General features: G+C 39.1%; 3 protein-coding genes across 8 annotated transcripts; 2 read left to right on the forward strand and 1 right to left on the reverse strand.

The window, feature by feature from the left end:
* Positions 1-93: 93 nt before the first annotated feature.
* On the forward strand, positions 94-8586 carry LOC144901782 (uncharacterized). 6 transcript variants are annotated; one of them, XM_078796777.1, is made up of 5 exons: positions 94-284; positions 4270-4329; positions 7474-7547; positions 7614-7650; positions 7793-8586. In XM_078796777.1, the coding sequence occupies exons 1-5, from the start codon at positions 162-164 to the stop codon at positions 7886-7888; spliced, it is 390 nt and encodes a 129-aa protein (XP_078652903.1). In that variant the 5' UTR covers positions 94-161; the 3' UTR covers positions 7889-8586. The 6 variants fall into 6 exon arrangements, 2 of the variants coding, with proteins under 2 accessions (XP_078652903.1, XP_078652904.1); XM_078796778.1 differs by lacking the exon at positions 94-284 and adding an exon at positions 1475-1611; XR_013629888.1 differs by lacking the exons at positions 7474-7547; positions 7614-7650; positions 7793-8586 and adding an exon at positions 5056-5291.
* Positions 8587-9614: 1028 nt separating this feature from the next.
* LOC131104249 (N-fatty-acyl-amino acid synthase/hydrolase PM20D1.2-like) lies at positions 9615-15074 on the forward strand. The gene is made up of 13 exons (XM_058051236.2): positions 9615-9870; positions 9989-10075; positions 11022-11257; positions 11350-11436; positions 11506-11639; positions 11748-11867; positions 11948-12023; positions 12125-12186; positions 12253-12331; positions 12404-12475; positions 12552-12717; positions 12793-12892; positions 13023-15074. The coding sequence occupies exons 1-13, from the start codon at positions 9624-9626 to the stop codon at positions 13150-13152; spliced, it is 1596 nt and encodes a 531-aa protein (XP_057907219.2). The 5' UTR covers positions 9615-9623; the 3' UTR covers positions 13153-15074.
* On the reverse strand, positions 14716-19174 carry LOC131104372 (chitinase-like protein 4). The gene is made up of 12 exons (XM_058051466.2): positions 19118-19174; positions 18834-18866; positions 18663-18694; positions 18537-18563; positions 18111-18318; positions 17969-18022; positions 17167-17326; positions 16992-17089; positions 16829-16913; positions 16578-16757; positions 16410-16499; positions 14716-15184 (listed from the first exon to the last, which is right to left on the reverse strand). Exons 3-12 carry the CDS (start codon positions 18685-18687, stop codon positions 15044-15046), a joined length of 1068 nt encoding a protein of 355 aa, XP_057907449.2. The 5' UTR covers positions 18688-18694; positions 18834-18866; positions 19118-19174; the 3' UTR covers positions 14716-15043.
* Between the last annotated feature and the right edge of the window lie 820 nt (positions 19175-19994).

Raw genomic sequence — 19994 nt, forward strand, 5'->3', positions numbered from 1 at the left:
CTTTTCCATGTTTGAAGTTGAGTTTTTTTCTTGTTAAAATTATTATTTTATAATGTACCACAGGCAAAAAAATAAAAAATAAAAATAGCCACCTTTGAGAAGTGGTAGGAAATCCATGTTAACAGGGTGACAAACGGTGCTAACTCCTCACAGAAAAAGACATGCTAAACATATTGTCACTGTGCTGCCAGCACGTGTTTGTACAAAGGATATTTATTAACATTCATAACCCTCCCCGCACTTCCTCTTCTGGAGATATAACAACACAGGGTGACTTCTTTCAGGTAATTGTCAACTCATGTAACATTAACAGGTTGTGTGAGATCGCCGTTAAAAATCAACATCCACTTTGAGTTACCGAAGTAGGACATGAACTTATCATTTACCTCGAGCAGGCGCGTAATATGCACGGGTGATATAATAAGATCCAGCCAATACAACCCCCCCCCTCCCGAATAAAATCACATCATTCTGAATTAATAAAAATATACATTATCTAGCTTTATCTTGTTCGTGTTCCTTATGTATATAATTTACCAGCAAAACTGTAGCATGTATAATCATCCGGTAATGTAACACCCCTCCCCCGGTGAATACTTGGTATTACCCAACTCGCTTCCTCGCCCTATTTGCCTTGTATGTTTGGCATGTATGGAGACAGTTTAACCGCTGAAACTTGAAGTAGCACTAAATGGCGGACAGACAACACTTTTTCATTGTTGGTCGACGCCTGCAGCTTATAAAAAAGCCAAAAATCCTAACCAATATGAGGTAAATAGCCGTATTAGCTGTAGTTAGGTGATTAATTGAGACTGGAGTATGAGTGTCACGTGAGGTGAAGCCAGTACACAGTGTTGGCTAGCAGTGTTAGTAAACTACATTTATCGGTTGATAGATCATAAAGTAGCTGTTTTCTACATCAAATACCTTGCCTATTCTTAAAAACGCTAGGAATTAACTACTGTGTACAATCATACTGTATGGTATGTGTGCACAACTTCAAACAGTCAAGAGTCAAACCCCATTTCTTGGGTTTTAACACAAGATGGCGGTAAAGCACTTACAATAAACCACAACTAAAGGTCAAAACAAACGAGGTTTATTAGCCTGTAAAGAACATTATTTACTGGGCAAAAGTCCCAATGAAAGGATTAACAAAGTGACAGTTAATTATAGCACAAAAGACTTGAGTGTTGTAAGAATTAGCCTTGATGAAAAAAGGAAACTGTTCCATATTGTGCAGGTATAATGCCTTTATCTCCACACATGCTGTATTTTGTAGACATATTTCATCATTAACTCAAAGATAATAACCTGATAATTTGATTGGTGGACCTTTCCATCCTACTACATTTTTGCATTATTTTTTTTATTATTTTCTGTTTGACATACAGTACAATGATATAAATGATAAGCTGCCGGAGAGATATTGTAACTTTAACCAACAGCTGATGCCCACTTATACTGTATAAAATAAGGATAATAATTTAATAAGGAAATACAACTGGAGTAGGTGCAGATCCCACCATTTGACGACCCTGCACCACCTGAAGCTCCTCTGTTCCACTGAATGGTCTCAAGATTTTGATCAGGACCGTGTTGTTTCAGCAGGTAAATATAAATTTGGTTTAATTCCTCACTTTTAGTCACTCGATATGTTTGTCCAGTAAAACATTTAATTAGAACAAAGACTTTGTTTCCATTTCCAGAGACAAATCTTCCCAGATTAATTGAAAGTGTTTCAACTGCAAGTCCACATTTTATAATGGCCAGGTGTCCCAATATTTTTGTCCATGTGCAGTTGAGTGATGCTGCTACTTATCCAGATACTACAGTCAGGGGATTATCTCAAAAGATGAATACTATATCAGTGGCCCTGTGAAGATAACAGCTTCTGCCAGCCCATCTCTGCTTTGTTCTCCACATAAATAGAGCAAGGCTTTATCTGTTGATCCACGTTAGAAGGGCTAATTAGACTCTTACACATTAGCCTGTTGGAGGGAATTCATTGGTTGAGAATAACAAACCAGAATTAATGTACACATGCAAGAACATAATGTATGTATCTCTTATAAAACCACGGGCTATTGCTGATGCAATTAACTGCAATAAACAAGGGATTACTGTACAGTGCTGTTTCAAAATTAACTATGAACTATTATTAATGTTACATTGATGAGAAAATAATTTACAAAATAGGCTGCACGGTGATCGAGTGGTTCGAGCGCAGACCTCACAGCTAGGAGACCAGGGTTCAATTCCACCCTCGGCCATCTCTGTGTGGAGTTTGCATGTTCTCCTCGTGCTACGGGTACTATGTGGGTACTATGTGGGTACTCCTCCCACATTCCAAAAGGCTAATTGGTGACTCCAAATTGTCCATAGGTATGAATGTGAGTGTGAATGGTTGTTTGTCTATATGTGGTAGAAAATGAATGAACGATGAGACATGACAAAACATTAGATTACCTGTCAGATAGATGTCACATAATGAAGAAAAGAAGTTATCCTCCCATTCCATGTGGAAGTGGTAATTTTTTTGCTTCTTACTTTGTCCTTCTTGTTCAGTTTGAATCATTTTCCTAAGTTTAGAATAAATAAATTGGAGAGGCTAATTAGTTAGCTTGGTAGTATGCTATGGCTAAAGTGGTGGCCGTCTCTTGTGTCCATGTAGTGATCTCAAGGCCTCTGCATTACAGTTAAGCAATGGGCTGTTCTGATCAGGATTTTATGTTGCCAATAGCAATGTGCTGATGGACCCCAGGAAATAAAACAAAACATAGAAAGGCATAGAAAATGATGGATGGAATAAACTAACGCAACATAATAGCTTTTACAAGAAACTAATTACAAGCGTCACTTTTTCCAGATGTTTTTTTTTTACTGCTGATCTTTTGGAGACTGAGCCCAACACAGAAGCAATCAAGCATTTAGCCCATTTGCATGTTTAAAAGGCCTTGTAAGTATGCCATCAAATTATAATTTAATGCTGTGATTGAATATTTGACCTCATTGGAGTGTCATCAAATGCGAGGATCTCAAATCCCGGCACAGGTTTCTCTACAAGTGGAGCCAGATTTGTTCCCCTGACTATTTTTATGGTGGAAGCATAGAGATGGAGAGGGAGAAACCAATCCATGCATGGAGCTGTCTGATAGTAGTACATATCCAGACATGTAGTACTCCTTTTATCATGAGATTGTGTGTTGACATCATCCCCCTTCTACTCTTATCCTTTCCTCTCCAACACCTCACACCCGTCATTCTAGACACAGTTGTAGAGTTCAGAGCAGCGATGTGTGTCCTCGAGGAACGTGGTGAATAGTAATGAGCCCGGTCTGTGTCTATTTACTGGAAAAAGCAAGAGGAAGACTACGAGGGTGGGGAAGGGTTAGTGGAGACTGACGAGGAGGAAAACAAAGCTCCTCTTGCAGCACTGATGCAGCACAAGTGAGAGATACGGCATAGTTACATGAATCCTTCTCACCTGGTGACCAACATGACTCCACTCTTAAAATGTTAAAAAAAACACATCATTTCTCAAAGAGTGAGAGTTTTGTTTTGCAGCTTGCTCACCCTCCTCCTCACATTAACAGGGGGGCGGAGGTGGAGGGGGTTCTAACACCTGCTGTCTCCGTTGCACATTGGTACTCTTGACGGACTGCTTTTAAAAGGGACTTGGAGTTGTTTTTGTGTGGTTTATGTGTCCTCTTTTGGGGATGCGGGGGGGCAGAAATACATTAGCAGTGGAAATTTGAGTTGTGACAGTGAAGGGTAACTGGAATATTCTCACTGGCTGCAAAGATCAACTTGAGTACCCGGCCTGAAAGGAAGGGAACAAACACAATAGAAAGCCCCCCTACCTAAGCCCCTCTTTTATCCATCCCGGACCCGTGGGCACTCTGCCAACTTGGAGTCTTAAGAATTCATTCAAAGAAAGCCCGAAGAATGGACCTTGTTTAAAAAAGGAGGACCACCATTCTCTCAGAGTCTCGTGTTTTTCCTACCATTTCCCACATGAGGAAGAGATTCCAGATGATGTTTTCTCTGACATTACATCCCGACAAGAGGAGGCGGGGCGCTGAGGAATTGCCATTCATGTAACATTTTTCTAGATTTGTGTTTTGAGAGCTTTATAAGTGGGTGATATCCCTTCTGAGCCCCCTTTCATCCTCTCCACTCTCTCTCCTGGTTTTCATTCGGCTTTTACTCCCTCCTGCTCACATAGTAACTCCTCCCCCCTCTGCTTCCCATTGTCTGTCCATACAGTATCAGGCTGAGGGAATGCCATTCTGGCTCCAGCAAGAGACGCAGGAGAGGGAGAGGAAGGTAAGAGTCTTATTTCCATCATAAGAATACATTATAAGGACATTGGAAGTGTGTGAGTCCAAACAGGAAAAAAACAGTATCATTGATGCATCGGGGTTTAAGGTGGGCTTGTCTGTCAGTGGAAAGTGCTTTTGTGTTAGAGTGCAGCATGGGATAGGAAATCAGGTGCCGCCCCTTAATCTTTAGATCCAAAGCCAGTTAACTGTGAGGTATGAGTCATTTGCTGTGTTCTTGCCCGTTTCACCCCTTTATCATTTATTTGTTACATTATACCAGGAGAATAGCTAACATGTGTGGGGGGGTGTGTGATTCAAAACATCTGGCTAGAGCTGATTGTCTCAACTGGCTCCCAGCAGAGAGGGACCATGTATGATGTGAAGGGATTAGAGCTAATCCTCCCAGTGGCTAACAGTCACCTTCTTGTCTGGACAGAGGCTGTCACGGGGGCTTTCGTAATTTATGCTGAGATATGCATCAACACAGGCTCACCGGGCTTATTGGAAGTGGCCTTTCATGAATAAACAACTTTGCTCAATCAGTGTGGCACATTTTCTCTCAGAGGTCGGCTGAATGTCCTCTATGAGGTTGCAATGGGATCATTGTAAATGTTGTTAAAATCCTTCATTTTAAATGTTGGATGAAATCAATATGTTTTAGGATTATTACCTAAAACTAGCAAAGATTATTAATTTTTTTTTTGGGGCCTTCCATTGTTGGTTCTGCCAGTTTGTAACAGGTGCATATAAAGAGGAAAAGAAATGGGACTCCCAGCGCTGGAAAGTTGCAAGCCTAGTACAGGAAGCCCTGTGTGCTGGTTGAGAAAAAAAAAGTCAGGCTGTCTCAAAGGGGCTTTTGTTGTTTGAGTTGGAGACAAGAATCACACACTGACAAATACCTGGCCCCTCCGTACCTCAAATACCTCTGTTGCACTTGATACAATGTCAATAAATGCCTCCTCTGTCCTCCATAGTAGCCTGCTTCCTCTCTGTACATGGCACTTTTTTCTTGTTTGTACAAGGGCTACTGTGCTATGAGTACACATCTGCTTGATCAGATCTGGCCTTCATAGCGGGAGTCCAAAGGAAAATGGTTCAAAAGAATGCACCTGACATTTCAAAGAATCTATAGAAGTTTTCATGGTCATGTTTTATTTGTCATGTGTTATTCATGACAAATTAATATAAATGTTATGGCAGAGAGTGACAGAAATAAACTACATAGTGTTGATTTGAAAGCAATCTACTGCTGAAATGTTTAAGGTGAAGAGTGAAGACAACTTGTCCGTTACAAAATTCTTGGCTCGACTCTTCATGAAGGCAAGTTCGATTCCCGGCTCGGACATCTCTGTGTGGAGTTTGCATGTTCTCCACGTGCATGCGTGGGTTTTCTCCGGGTACGCTGGTTTCTTCCCACATTCCAAAAACATGCAAGGTTAATTAGCGACTCCAAATTATCCAAAGGTATGAATTTGAGTGTGACAGCTGGGATAGGCTCCAGCATGCCCTAGTGAGGATAAGGGGTACTGAAAATGACTGACTGACTGACCATGGTCCATGGTTTTTGTCATTACATTACATTTGTCTCTTTCCTAGGTACTGAAAATAGGCAAGAGTACATTTAGAATACAGGAGGTGAACAAATGCATTGGAACTGATGTGAAACAGATGAGGGGAAGGATTAAATGAGCTTCCTGCTCCTTTTTAGATATGCGGAACTGTGAATTGTGTTCATTGATTTGTGCACATGTTCAAGATGAATTCAACCATTAGTATGCTTTTTGTCCAATAGTTATTGAAACAAATAAAGATTGACATACGTAGAATCCACGCACTTTATCTGCTTTGGATGGTGCAGCAAAAGTATTAAAATTGCACCTTTCACCACATGCGATATGAAAGGTTTGTCTTGCCTATCTGGGGAATGAAATTCCTCCCAGGATATGATGCTGTAAGGATCAGGTAGGGGTCTTTTTTATTTTTATTTTTTAGGTTATGCTGTGAAAACTACAATTTCTAGCATAGTTTTGCTGTTCTCCCCAGGGCTTCTGAAGAATACTTACAGTTTCTTTGTTTAATTATTCATGCGGATGTAAGTTTTACATCCAGAACCTGCCCCTCGTTTTACCTTTCTTTGCTTTCAAGCTCTGACTGCAGCATTTCTCAAGTTGTTCAAATGAGCCCACGACTGTGTCATATGGCTTTCTATTCCTATGTGAGTTCCCTCTAGCATGTCATGTAGGATTTAAAGCCATTGGACACACAGTGGACAGTCGACAGCGTCACATTGTTATATATCATGTATATATCTACATACATTGTTGTAATCAATTTGTAATGAAACGGTTCCGGTTCAGCTGTTGACCATTCTACAAATTGTCATGACATGACATTTTGTAATGGAATAACAATTTAGAAGTAATAATAAGTGATTTATACATTATCAATCACAGCCATGCATATTCTTGCAGCAATGAGTTTAATGATTTAAGCGCATCAGGGTTGAGGAATTGCACATGCTGCATTAATAGAAATGAAAATTCAATATAACTGAAGTGAATGATTGCCAATAACTTTGTCGAGTACTGTATTGTAATGTGGTATATTCATCATACTCTATACCCGATATGCCATTTGATGAAGAATCTGCATTTGTATGAACCGTACTGTACAGCAACTAACTGGTAATGATTATCTATTATGTTCCGTGACATGCGACTATGTAAGATGGATCCAAAGCATGTCACCAGAGAGTTGCAGCAACTTTACATGAGTATGAGTCCAATATATGACAGTCAGTGTGTTTTTCGTCTTTGCTCTTTTACAAAAGTACTATACATTTTATGTACTGGTTAGTAACACAGTCCTCATTCTCGAAAGGTGCTTAAGATCTGAATATACTCATGATTGAATGCGGCGTTTTTTTTTTTTTACACCCCGCCCCCAAGATAATGCCGCCCTGGGCAATTACCCATGTGTCCCATAGCTAGAACCGCCACTGATATTAAAAAAATGTGGGAAATCGATGGATATTGTGTAACCTTTATATTGTCTGTTTACTTCCTTTATGTCACAAATATATTCCTTGTGTACATTATCATTTCTTTGTCTTGTTCACTGAAGTCATTAATCTGTTACATTTATGTAGATAACACCACTGTTGTCAGTGTTCACCCTCCATGGAAACAATCCAGATGAAGAGGACAGTGACCTAGCAACCAGGTACTTACAGTAACATGTCCAGTGCTATAGAACAGCGGATAATTACTTATTATGTTTTGTGTGCAGACTCTGGGGGATCTGGGGGAGGGGGAAAAACATCCAGGTGCAATCTCTGACATCTTGTGAGATTATTAGTTTGGTTGTTAAAACTGCCACAAAACAGAATGTGTTTTAAATACACCAATTTCCAAATGAGAACCACACCACTGTACGTGCATTTTGTGTTTTTCTATGTTGTTTTCCAGGTGGAGCTGTGCTGTAAGTCATCAGAGAAGAGTTTAACTGTAGCATCCCCTGTGGGCCTGGCGTCAGGATTCGGATCAATGGTAGGCTGGTGTTAATTCACTTAACTGGTGGATTTAAAATTCTGTACACTTTTCTCTTTGGTTGACAATACACTGCTTCACCAAGTAAAACTGAAGGTCCCTTTTTGGATCGGAAGCAATCCAAGGTTCCACCTTTTCCACAGAGAACTTTAGCATCACTCAAGTGGCCAGAAATAGAGAAGAAATACAGATACTTTTGAAGGGTTTTATAGATTGATGGAGCAGATGGACTAATAACTAATGGCATCACTTTGAATGTGTCATTTCATAATTTGACATTTCAATAAATAACAACTCTTATCTGTGTAAATAGAGGTGTAGGCTCTGAGGTTCTGATGGCCTGCTTTATTTATTCTGCCAACTATGTGGTTTATTCTTCAAGTAGCCCACCTGAAGGACTTATTTCCTGACATTGAGGACACACCCGCAGTAATCGTGCAAGTAACAACACTCCATTTTCCTCAAGCATTATCAACGAGGTGCTTCAGTGTGCAGATACACTTGAAGTGGCAACCACTGGAGGTCAATCAAGGGTGTCGGCGGGAGGCCCGTCCTGTATTTACACACATACAGTATATACTAGCTAGCACCACTACACTGCCATGCATAAATCCATAAGATATGGATTTCTCCTGCCCCTTTCAGATGTGTGTGGGGGGGGGGGGGTGTCACATGTATATTTGCTTTGTTTGCTGCTGTATTATGTGTATAGTTATTCACAAATTATTTTCAATAAACTGATATTTTGCATTATTGTGACAGACTGTGACTATGATACAAAATGACACTTTAATACAATGAAAAGTAGTCAGCGTACAGCTTGTATAAGAGTGTGAATTTACTGTCCCCTCAATATAGCTCAAAACCATCCCTGTCTAAACCAGTGGCGACAAAAGGAGTGCAATACCATTATTAAGCAGCACTACCTTGACTTTCTTGGTCATGGAGGTCATTAAAGGATGCCTCCTACATCATGGAGATGGTGGTTGTTAGTTACTCCTCCACTTTCTGTTTGAAGCTGGCCCACAGATAGTGAATAGGGTTTAGGTCTGGATACAAGCTTGGGCTGTCCATCACCTTATAAGGATAAGCACATAGAAGATGGATGGATGGTAACTATGCAAAACAAACTTATAAGGGGTATGATGGACTGTGACGCTTATCATCATTAGGGTCAAGGGGGTATGCTGGAGCCTATCCCAGCTGACTTTGGCAGACAGGCGGTGTACACTCTGGACTGGTCGCCAGCACATATAAACAAACAATCATCCACACAATGGACAATTTGGAGTGTCCAAATAATGTAGCAGGAAGTACCCGTAGAAAACCCACGCACACACGGGGAGAACATGCAAACTCCTGACTCTGTGGACAACATGCTAATGATTGCTATATCATTTTAAGGCTCGTAACGTTGGATGTATTTTTTTGAATGAATGCACTTGAATCGACTAACAAAACAGACTTCAGAAGTACAATATTCAGCTGCACAATATATAATATTATTCAACAAGGAACAATATTAGAAAAGTGAGATTATCATCGGACGTACTGCAACCAAAAGAGAAAAAAAGGCAAACTTTTTTTTATTTTTTATTTTAATTTTAAATATTTTATTACAAGCTTCAATTGTACAAAACAATAAGAGAAAAAAGGCAAACTTCAATCAACTTTATTTACTTCCGTTTAACAGGGCAGTGCATGTGACGTCAGTGTCGTCTTCTTTATGCGCATGCGCATCGGTTAAGTAATGCGAGTGCGAACAGCCAGAGTTCCATATTCAACCCCAGGACCAATATCCATTATGCTCAGGTTTTTCAAGATTATTATAGGGAGTGGTTTCGCTGTTGTTCTAATTTTGATTGCAATAGTGTCAATTAGAACTCTGTCGCTGGACGTCAATGCAGGACTTCAACTCGCACACTGGGAAAAAACTAGCAATATCTCTCTTGACATAGATCACCATAAGCGAGAGGAAGTTATATCTAAATTTAAAGGTAAAGTCTGTTTTTCAGTATTCAACCCAATGATTAGCTACGTAAATAACAATTGGCATTATTATTATTATTACTAGGGATGTACACAGCTTACTTAGTAGCTCTCTTCTTTATTCAGAGGCTATTCGCATCCCGACTGTGTCTTTCTCGAGCACGGAGATCAACACTACGGCACTGGTTCGCTTCAACTTGCTTCTGCAAAGAGGTAAAGCTACTTTCATAACGCCATTGTTGCACCCACTGATTATAGCACCAGCCGACACAAAACCCACACAACCTTTAACGAACTTAACAATTCGCACAAACCCGTCAACTGTTGTGATGTTTCAGCCACAAAACCGAGGTTTATGTTGTTGTGTACCGTTTTTTATAATGTCCACTGCTGGTCTCAACAGGTGGTAGGTAAATGTAAATCTTTTACATTTCCGCCATTTATAGACCTAATGTTGCGTTCAATGTAGCCAGAAAAGTACTAGTTTTTAACATGAATAATCGGTATCATTGCACCTCTGATTGTCACCATGTTTAAACATTGAATACATATATATTGTATGTGTAATATTATATTATATAGTGTGTCTTTCGGAGGACCACAATGTAGTTGTACCACAGTTTGAGATGTTGTATATTCTCATGTAGTTAAAAAAACAAACAAAAAATAATAATATCATTGATATAATATAAGGTATATATAGTATAAGGCAACAATACAATACAGTATAGTGTTTTTTGTTATTACATTCATTCATTAATTTACTGTACCGCTTAACCTCACGAGGGTTCAGGCGAGAGGCGGGGTACACCCTGGACTGGTCGCCAGCCAATCACAGGGCACATACGTATATACAAACAACCATTCACACTCACATTCATACCTATGGACAATTTGGAGTCGCCAATTAACCTAGCATGTTTTTGGAATGTGGGAGGAAACAGGAGTACCCGGAGAAAATCCATGCAGAACATGCAAACTCCACACAGAGATGGCCGAGCGGGGAATCAAACCAGGGGTCCTAGCTGTGCAGCCTTTTGTTATTATAGCCTGTATCGCATATTTTCAGCCAGGAGATGTGTTGTTCTGTATTGCATAACAACCTATTCAGTATGAAAATAAATTGTATTCACCCTTCGTGTATTTTGCCTTTTGTCAGCCTTCCCGACGATTTTCTCATCAAACTTGGTACATCATGAATTGGTGGCCAACTACAGCCACCTATTTTGGGTCCCGGGATCGCAGTCCAACCTGATGCCATACCTGATGTTGGCTCATATCGATGTGGTGCCTGCCACAGAGTCAGATGGCTGGGTGGTTCCACCTTTTTCTGCCCAGGAGATAGATGGGTTCATCTATGGTAGAGGGACTATAGATGACAAGAGCTCTCTAATGGTGAGAAGATCCTTATTGTGGATATAAGATTTGGCCCTGGCCCCAACCAGTCTTCATCTTCACTTTTCAGACAATATTTCCATGTCTTTTAGGGAATTCTTCAGGCCCTGGAATACCTGCTGATTAAAGGTTATGCACCACGCAGAGGGTTTTACATCGGCCTCGGCCATGATGAAGAGGTAACTCGCCTACATTTACATTATATACAATTCGCTTTAGATTTAACGTCTACGTTTACATTCATACAGATCAGTGGCTACAAAGGGGCCATGAGCATCGTACGACTTCTGCAGCAGCGTCATGTACAACTGTCATTTGTCCTGGATGAGGGTTTAGCTGTACTAGATGGGGTCATCAGTGGTCTCAAAGGACCTGCTGCTTTGTGAGAACACAACATCAGTATTGTATTTCCTCGTCAAATAATGCAGCGTTAATATTTCGCCATGTTCTACTTCTTTTTGAGATGTTTATATGTGCATATTTTGTATAGAATTGGGGTAAGTGAAAAAGGCTCTGCCACTGTAAAGCTGAGTGTGTCCACTCCTCCTGGTCATGCATCAATGCCTCCAAGGGAGAGCAGCATCGGGATTTTGGCTGCGGCAGTCAAAAGGTTTTTCTTTGAATTAAACTTTTTTTTCCCATCTTCGTGTACGGCTTTGTTAAACATTATTTTTTTTTTAATTTCCTCAGGCTAGAGGAGAACCCGATGCCCAGGTTGTTTGGTTATGGACCTGAACGTGCAACCTTTGAACACTTGGCACACAAGGTAGGACTAAATAGATGTCTTGTTTTACTAAGTAAAGCTTCATATTGCTAAAAAAAAAAAACTATTTGATTTATAACCTGTTTATGTATTTTTGTTTTTAGTTTAACTACCCAATGAAGTTGATATTGTCAAATTTATGGCTGTTTTCTCCACTCATTGGCAGGTAATTACATTCCTAACCATGTTCCTGATGTTTTCAAGCAGTAATCGAGTACGTTTTGTGATGCAGATTTCTTGAACAAAAACCAGACACTAACGCGTTTGTAAGAACAACTACAGCCGTCACCGTCTTTAATGGTGGCGTTAAGGTATAGTGATTGGATATTAAACATGCAACACATTATGATGTTCAAAAATGTCTCATTGGTTTGTTATTGTAGACAAATGTTCTTCCGTCCCTTGCTGAAGCCTATGTGAATCTACGAATTCACACGGCGCAATCATTACAAGAGGTATGGAGTCATCTTATTTGTCGATGTGTCATGTTAAATGGCTCATATAACATTTTCTGTGCTTTGTCTTCTCTAGGTCCTGGACCTCATCCAGTATACGGTTGGGGACCACCGTGTAAATATAGAGCTAATTGAAGGCTTTGATCCTTTACCGGTCAGTTCATCTGATGAGACATCTTACGGATTCCAAATAATCAAAAAAACAGTGTTGGACATGTTTCCGACAGTAGTAGTCGCTCCAGGTAAATGCCAGATTCAAACAAAGACAGCCATTTTAACATGACTTGACTGTGTATTTAAATGTCTGGAATATGCAGGTATATGCGTCGGGAATACGGACAGTCGTCACTTCAAAGCTCTGACCACTGATATTTACCGTTTTATCCCTTTGTGGTTTAAACCAGGCGATGCAAAGAGGTAAGATATTGTCTAATATCGAATAGAAAGGTAACAAAGATGTTGATGGGTGTTGTGCTTCTCAGATTTCCCCGTGGAATTAGTTTTATCTCCAAGATGTGAAATGTTTGTTTTGTTGTATTTTTCCTAGATTCCATGGCATTAATGAAAGAATATCCAGAAAGAACTACGAGGAGCTTATTCTCTTCTACTCTAGATTGATCCAAAACTGTGACATTCAGAAACTTCCTGAGCCTCACACCACTCTTCATGAACTCTAAAATGTAGCAAGGAAAGTTATATCCTTTGACCAAGTCATCACATAACTTAAAGTAAATATTATTTGATTAAAACTACTGTGACGGACATTTCTCTGTCAAATGAAACTGTTCCCTACTTTGGAAATGCTGGAATGTGATATTTAAATGATGATTTTATGATTGTGTTATTTGATAAAAGTGTATATGTAAAGTTTTGCAACACCTTATTATTATTAGTATTTGCACTGTAATATTTACAATGGCACAATGGGCACTTATTAAGTATGATTCAGTACAGTAGTCATGTCTTACAATAGTTGTTCAATATAACATTCACCACAAGGTGTCATCCAAATACAGAGTTAAGTTATTGCAATGCAGTAGGACTGCAGGATAGTAATTTTTGGAATAAATTAAAACTAACTATTATCTCGGGAACTACAAAATCCAAGAAATAAAGCTGGAATAGGTGCAGATTCTGGGAGATGAAGTTTTCTGCGTCAATTATAGTGTGTAGCTGCTCTATAGTAGCACTATACAAAACATGAGCATAGTAGGTCCCCTTTAAGTGAGTCAAAGGTCGTGCAAAATTATTATAACCTTTTATCAGCAGAGGCAAACAGGACAGCTTTGGGAGTATGCACTGTTGGTGCAGAAATAGGCCCATTTATCACCTTGTTCCACATCATACAGCGTCAAGGAATGATGGAGAGTTATCTTTGGTCACAATGGCAGCAATCAATTTGGCAAAACAACAAAAACGTGATTTGTATTTATCAAGAGTAAAAATTTTATATAATGTATTTTTTATGCTGCACGGTGGCCGACTAGTTGCCATGTTGACCAAACAGTCAAGAGATTGGGAAGACCTGGGTTAAATTCTACACTTGTTTTCCTTATTCCCTATCTGGGGGATAGGCTCCAGCAACCCTAGTGAGGAGAAGTGGCATAGAAAATTATGGATATATATTTTTTTTACATTATTAATTTTACACAATACATTACAATATTGCTGTGGTTAGCGCGCAGGCCACACAGCTAGGAGACCTGAGTTCAATTCCACCCTCGGCCATCTCTGCGTGGAGTTTGCATGTTCTCCCCGTGCATGCGTGGGTTTTCTCCGGGTACTCCGGTTTCCTCCCACATTCCAAAAACATGCTAGGTTAATTGGCGACTCCAAATTGTCCATAGGTATGAATGTGAGTGTGAATGGTTGTTTGTCTATATGTGCCCTGTGATTGGCTGGCCACCAGTCCAGAGTGTACCCCGCCTCTCACCCGAAGACAGCTGGGATAGGCTAATCGATAGAAAATGAATGAATTAATGAACATTACAATATATTTACACAAAAAGTTGTTTCTGCAATGCAACAGAAGACAGACAATTTTTTTTGATTTTCAATGTCAATTATTGACACATTTTATTGTTTTTTTTGGGTTACCCACAATCACCTGATAAATCACTATAAATGACATACAGTATAACTGATCTGGTGGTCTTCATGAGCATACAAGTTATAATAATTATCAATGGGAATAATCTGCAACGCCAGCATCATTATATATTAAACACAAAAAGTTAGGGATATTCACAACTGTTATGTTAGAGAACATGTCGGACATGGAACATGTTGGACTTCAGAATTAGAGAATCTCAAATTAAGTACATCTTAGGTTCATCGTGAAATGTATCTGAAATATCCCTAACTTCTTTGGAGTAGTATATAATCGTATACCGATTACACCATTATCATTAACTATGTTTGAATCTACCAAAAAAAGATTAGCCACCAAAATGTTGTGTTTGTTTAGAACAATCAAGTAAGACCCAATTATTTTAATCATGAAACCATTTGTAAGAATTTTGAGAATAATGAATCATCATGATGCTGGTGCAGTCCATCATCCAGGTTCTAGATTTCTGAAATCAACTCATCATGTAGAGTTTGAAGGATAGGATAATTGCCCTCATCGCAATATTCCCCACTGAAGTCATCCTGGTCAATGGACATGAGAAAGGCTCCTCCCAACTGGTTTTCGATGATATATTCAGCCTGTATGGCCCAGAGAGAAAAATGTTAATTGCTGAATGAGTAACAAAAGAACCTAAACATATTAGGCCTTGAACGAGTTCAAATGATCATGTTCATTTTTCTAAGCACGTTGAACTGAGCGTAACATACTTGAAAATAAAGAACTTGAACTGATTCAGATTATGTGAGTTTAGGTTTAGGTCCAGTTATTATCGAGATATTATCGAGATATTAGCACTTATGTTGTCACGGCCCACAGTTTACCAGCAGGTGGCGCTACACATGAATTGCTCAACTTGCTTCACACGAAGCATTGCGCACATTAGAATAAAAAAAAAAAGCAATTCTTAAAGAGGATCAATTATGCTCATTTTGGACGCTTTGTACTGCCACATATAAAGCTTTCTAGATCTTCCAGATTGTGCACCTCTTCCTTACAGTATTTCCGACCCAAACGGTCTGTTTACTCCACTCCCTGCCCTTTTCTAGATAAGCCCACTGCGCTGTGATTGATCACACTCCCAAGGAATTCCGGATCTTTAGGTCCGTGTTTAGTGAGTCCGGCAGGCAAGTCCGGATGACATTAACCTCAGTAGAACTCTGTAAAACCGAGCGTCCAGAACCGTCCAAAACTTGTTTCAAGGCTCACTTTCAAATGCACAAACCTCATTATCTGAAGCTTTGGCATTATTTAACATGAAAATATAACATCAATCTTACGCTCAGTAATTACTTCATTATTTATTTACTTCTGCATATACTACTTTACTATACTATTTGACCTGAACCTAAATGCATGTTTACATGGGATACATTGGAAACATGTAATTATTCATATTCATTATTAGTCATTTTTTGTGCAACATGACAACAGAATAAAATACTTTTCTTTTTTTTTTCCAAATGGACCTATACCCTATTTAACATACTGGTATTTATGTTTATTAACCAACTCAATACTCAATACACAAATAGTGTATTGAGGACGAGAAACAATTCTAATGACAACAAGAGAAATGTTACTTTTAAGAAAGTGAATGTGAACGACACCCCCACATGGCAAGCTGTTTTGAAGCTGCGACTCAATAGACATTTTAACTTTTTTAGACTATTTTGGATATTTAAGCGATAAAGCGCCTCTTTTGTCAGTTCAATACAGGACAAGTCCATTTTTCATGGTATGGTTGGCAGCCACTTTTGGAGCATTGTTTCATCTGTTTTTGTGTTTGGCTGAGGTCTTCTATACCTTAGAGATTATGATTGGAATGCTGTCATAGCCAAGCCAAGCATTTCGAATCTGGCCTTCAGTCCCAGACACGGAGATGTGATGACACACCTGCAAGGAAGAGACACATTTTGACATCATGTATTCCCAATTATCATTTTGGAAGCTTGCGCTGATCCTGTCTCCTACCTCGAAACGGGAAAAGAAACCTTGGTTATCACCAAAGTAACCCATCAGTGGTTGAGATAGGTCTGGTTGATCACTTTGTGACGAAGATAGCGTAGCATAGGCTCGTCCAAATGCCGCAATTCCCATGTTAAGTTTTCCTTCTTCTGCTCCCAGGCCGATCAAGTGTTGGATTAACGATTTCTGGAAAATGAAAACACTTTTAGCCACAAGAGAATAGAAAACAGAGATAGAATGAGCTGGGTGTTACTAACTGTTATCTGAAACGCTGTGTTGGAGGGGTTGGACAAAAAGTTGATGTCAATACCAGCCGACAGAATATTCAGGAAGTCTAGATTACTGTTGAGACATTTTTGCTCATCAAAGAATGCAAGCAGCAAAATGGCCAAATCATTTGGAAATGAGATTTGTATTTACGCTGAAAGTGTTGGGATTTCATAACTGTTGCCAATGATGAATGGTTTATGGGAGATGCTCGCAGAGAGCAGGAGACCGCTGGAGGACAGTCTGAGACCCTATACAAGAAGAAATGCAGTGTGAAGTCTTGGCTAAACATGTACAGAAAGATGTATTTTTAGCTGGTAAAACATACCTCGATAAGCCCTGAGAACTGTTGAGGGCTCATGCCTGGGTAGTTTTGTTTTTGCATCCAGAGGATGTTCATCCCATCAAACCCATGTGCTTGCACGGCACTGATTGCTGACTGAATAAAGCTGTTTCGGTTCTGCTCTGTGCTTATCATGTTTAGGAGTCTGATTATCGTGAAGAAAAAAAAAGAGATGCACAAAGGTTGTTTTTATACTTAATATTGCTGGGTAATGTTATAAGGAATTATAAGCATCATATAGTACAGTAAACCTCGGATATATCAGATTCAATTGTTCCCACTGGTTTTGTCCGATATAAGCGAAATCCGTTATATGCGTATACCGGAAAATTTCTGTTTTATGCATATATCGGATTTATATCCGGTATATGCGTAAATCGGATTTTATCCGTTATAAAAAGGCACTTCCTTGACTATGTTTCCAATGTACCTGGACGCGCAGGCAACGCTGCAAACGCTGACGTCGTATAGCGGCCTGTCACGATTCGGCAAATCGGAGCGCCACGATGCGGCCATCCGATATATGCGAGGGAAATTTAATGGAAATGCATTGGAACGGGACTGGAGATTTTGTCCGAAATAGGCGAAATCCGTTATAAAAAAATCCAATATATGCAATTAATTTTTATTGGAAATGCATTACAGAAAAATTGGTTCTTTTTTATCTGTCCGTTGTGAGCGAATTTCCGATATATCCGAGGTTTACTGTATCTTATGTTATGTAGTATTTTGTGCAGAAATACCGCTTTTCCTCGAGGTAATAAAATGTATATTGTCTTAAACTTACCCAGGGATGTTATTCAGCAGATTGATCTCCAGAAGGGTTTTAAGTTCTGAATTGCTGTTGGGACATACAGAACATGTTTAGCATTTACTATTGAACGTATGTCCAGGAAACTTAGCCAAAATGTGCATGTGCAAGCTCTGACCTGCTTTTCAGTGCATTGAAATCGCTGAAACTGGTTATGTCGGAAGGAAGAATGTCAAGGCCCCCTGAGCTGCCAATGGTTACGGAGCCATAAATCAGATGTGTACACAGACTGCCATCGATGTCCGAAATTGAGAAGTGTGCGTCGGCATGTCGTTCTTGTGACAAGCTGTTATAGTAACAGATCAGGTTTTGGGAAGCGCTTACACCTGAGGAAAAAAAGGTGTTTAGGTACTGTAGTTAATAACTACATAAATAGCACAAGCAGCATAAGTAACTTTTTTTTCAAGTTACTCAGAAGAGTAGATGTAAATATACATATTTGCATTGTGTACAGATAGTTATCGGGTATTCATATGGTATGGTTCATTCAAGTTTGTAGAATCAGACTTGTTCATTGTATCTACTAAATATTGCATCAACTTACCCGGCCCGGTGTTGAAGACACAGAGACCTTAAAATGACATATTTAATCAGAAATGTTTTCATTTGGTTCCTTTAAAAGCAAAACTATTTGGTATAAACATATAACAAAATCGTTTCTGCATCTTACCCACGAGAAGAATTAGCTTCTGCATGTTGTTGCTGGAAAGATAAAAAAAAAAAATTAATTTAACATGTGAGTGTCTGGAATATGTAGCTTCTCAATACCTGAGAACCATATACAGTGTAACTTTCAAAAATAGGTAAAATTATGCAAAAAACTAAAAAGTGTTTTACTTACTTTTAGCTAAAGTAGCTAAAGACCAAAGACCACCTGGAACAAATAAAAACATAAGTGGAAGTACTGTATTCAGCAGTCAAAAAAAAATCAAATTAGAGTATATACAATTTTCAGTCCATACAGAAATGTTTATGTAAATGTTTCAATAAACTTAACAAGCCTGAGCCAGAAAAAGTACAATGTGTTTTCAATCTCATTACAAGCCAAAGGTAGACTACACAGAATAAAATATATTGCAATCTCAAAACACTAAACAATCAAGTACATATTGTCATTTTACTTACCAACAAAGAGAAGTATTGAACAACCTCTGTGTTGAGTGAATGGTGACCAATGGTCCTTCATACACAGTATTTATACTCGTTGACAGGGTGTGGCAGTCGGCTGGATGTATTGTTTTTTTTAAGAATGCTCAGCATTTTTGTCATAGTAAGCTAATGAATGACCTGGAACAGATAATTGGCAAGGAAGATGTCACGCACCGAACATTGCCATTTCAATGTGATCTACAAAGCCTTGGTTTTGTGCATTGCACTTTTGTAAGGAGCACAGACGTCTCTACGTGGGAGAATTAAGAAACAAAACTAAGTGAATATAAAATCTGTGCCATACTTCAATCATGAATGATCAATGTACTGTGTAAAAGTCTTAGGACACCATTAAATATGTTGTTTTAACGATACTTTATTGACCAAAAAACAGTAAATGTCACATGGTAAAGCAAGGGGCATAGACCATTTTGAACATGTGGTTTGGTAGTTGTAGTTATGGTCTGTATTCACACAGGTATTTTTTTCATCAAACTAAGTGTAGGTGAGAAACCTTCACTATCAAAAGAGTCGTTTTGCTTCGTCTTCCAGTAAAAAATATATATAATGTGAAGCTGCAAAACATTACAGAGTTTATAAACTCATAACAACAATAAAATGTAAATTCATTAATTCATTCATTTTCTACCGCTTATCCTCATGTGGGGGGTGCTGGAGCCCATCCCAGCTGTCTTCGGGCGAGATGCGGTGTACACTCTGGATTGGTCGCCAGCCAATCACAGGGCACATATAGACAAACAACCATTCACACTCACATTCATACCTATGGACAATTTGGAGTCACCAATTAACCTAGCATGTTTTTGGAATGTGGGAGGAAACCGGAGTACCC

Source organism: Doryrhamphus excisus, linkage group LG15 (genome assembly GCF_037039965.1).
Source record: "Doryrhamphus excisus strain RoL-2023G ecotype Guam linkage group LG15, RoL_Dexc_Guam_v1.1, whole genome shotgun sequence".
Taxonomy (NCBI): domain Eukaryota; kingdom Metazoa; phylum Chordata; class Actinopteri; order Syngnathiformes; family Syngnathidae; genus Doryrhamphus; species Doryrhamphus excisus.

What these genes read in the sequence shown, in the direction of transcription:
- LOC131104249 (XM_058051236.2), top strand. Translation starts at nt 9,624, where the DNA reads ATGCGAGTGCGAACAGCCAGAGTTCCATATTCAACCCCAGGACCAATA. An exon ending in TTGGCTGCGGCAGTCAAAAG is followed by an intron (nt 11,868 to 11,947) that starts GTTTTTCTTTGA and finishes TAATTTCCTCAG; the next exon opens with GCTAGAGGAGAACCCGATGC. An exon ending in TTTTCTCCACTCATTGGCAG is followed by an intron (nt 12,187 to 12,252) that starts GTAATTACATTC and finishes TTTGTGATGCAG; the next exon opens with ATTTCTTGAACAAAAACCAG.
- LOC144901782 (XM_078796777.1), top strand. Translation starts at nt 162, where the DNA reads ATGCTAAACATATTGTCACTGTGCTGCCAGCACGTGTTTGTACAAAGG. An exon ending in CACAGGGTGACTTCTTTCAG is followed by an intron (nt 285 to 4,269) that starts GTAATTGTCAAC and finishes CTGTCCATACAG; the next exon opens with TATCAGGCTGAGGGAATGCC. An exon ending in GACAGTGACCTAGCAACCAG is followed by an intron (nt 7,548 to 7,613) that starts GTACTTACAGTA and finishes TTTTGTGTGCAG; the next exon opens with ACTCTGGGGGATCTGGGGGA.
- LOC131104372 (XM_058051466.2), bottom strand. Translation starts at nt 18,687, where the DNA reads ATGCAGAAGCTAATTCTTCTCGTGG. An exon ending in TTCAATGCACTGAAAAGCAG is followed by an intron (nt 18,023 to 18,110) that starts GTCAGAGCTTGC and finishes ATGTCCCAACAG; the next exon opens with CAATTCAGAACTTAAAACCC. An exon ending in AGTTCTCAGGGCTTATCGAG is followed by an intron (nt 17,090 to 17,166) that starts GTATGTTTTACC and finishes CTTCTTGTATAG; the next exon opens with GGTCTCAGACTGTCCTCCAG.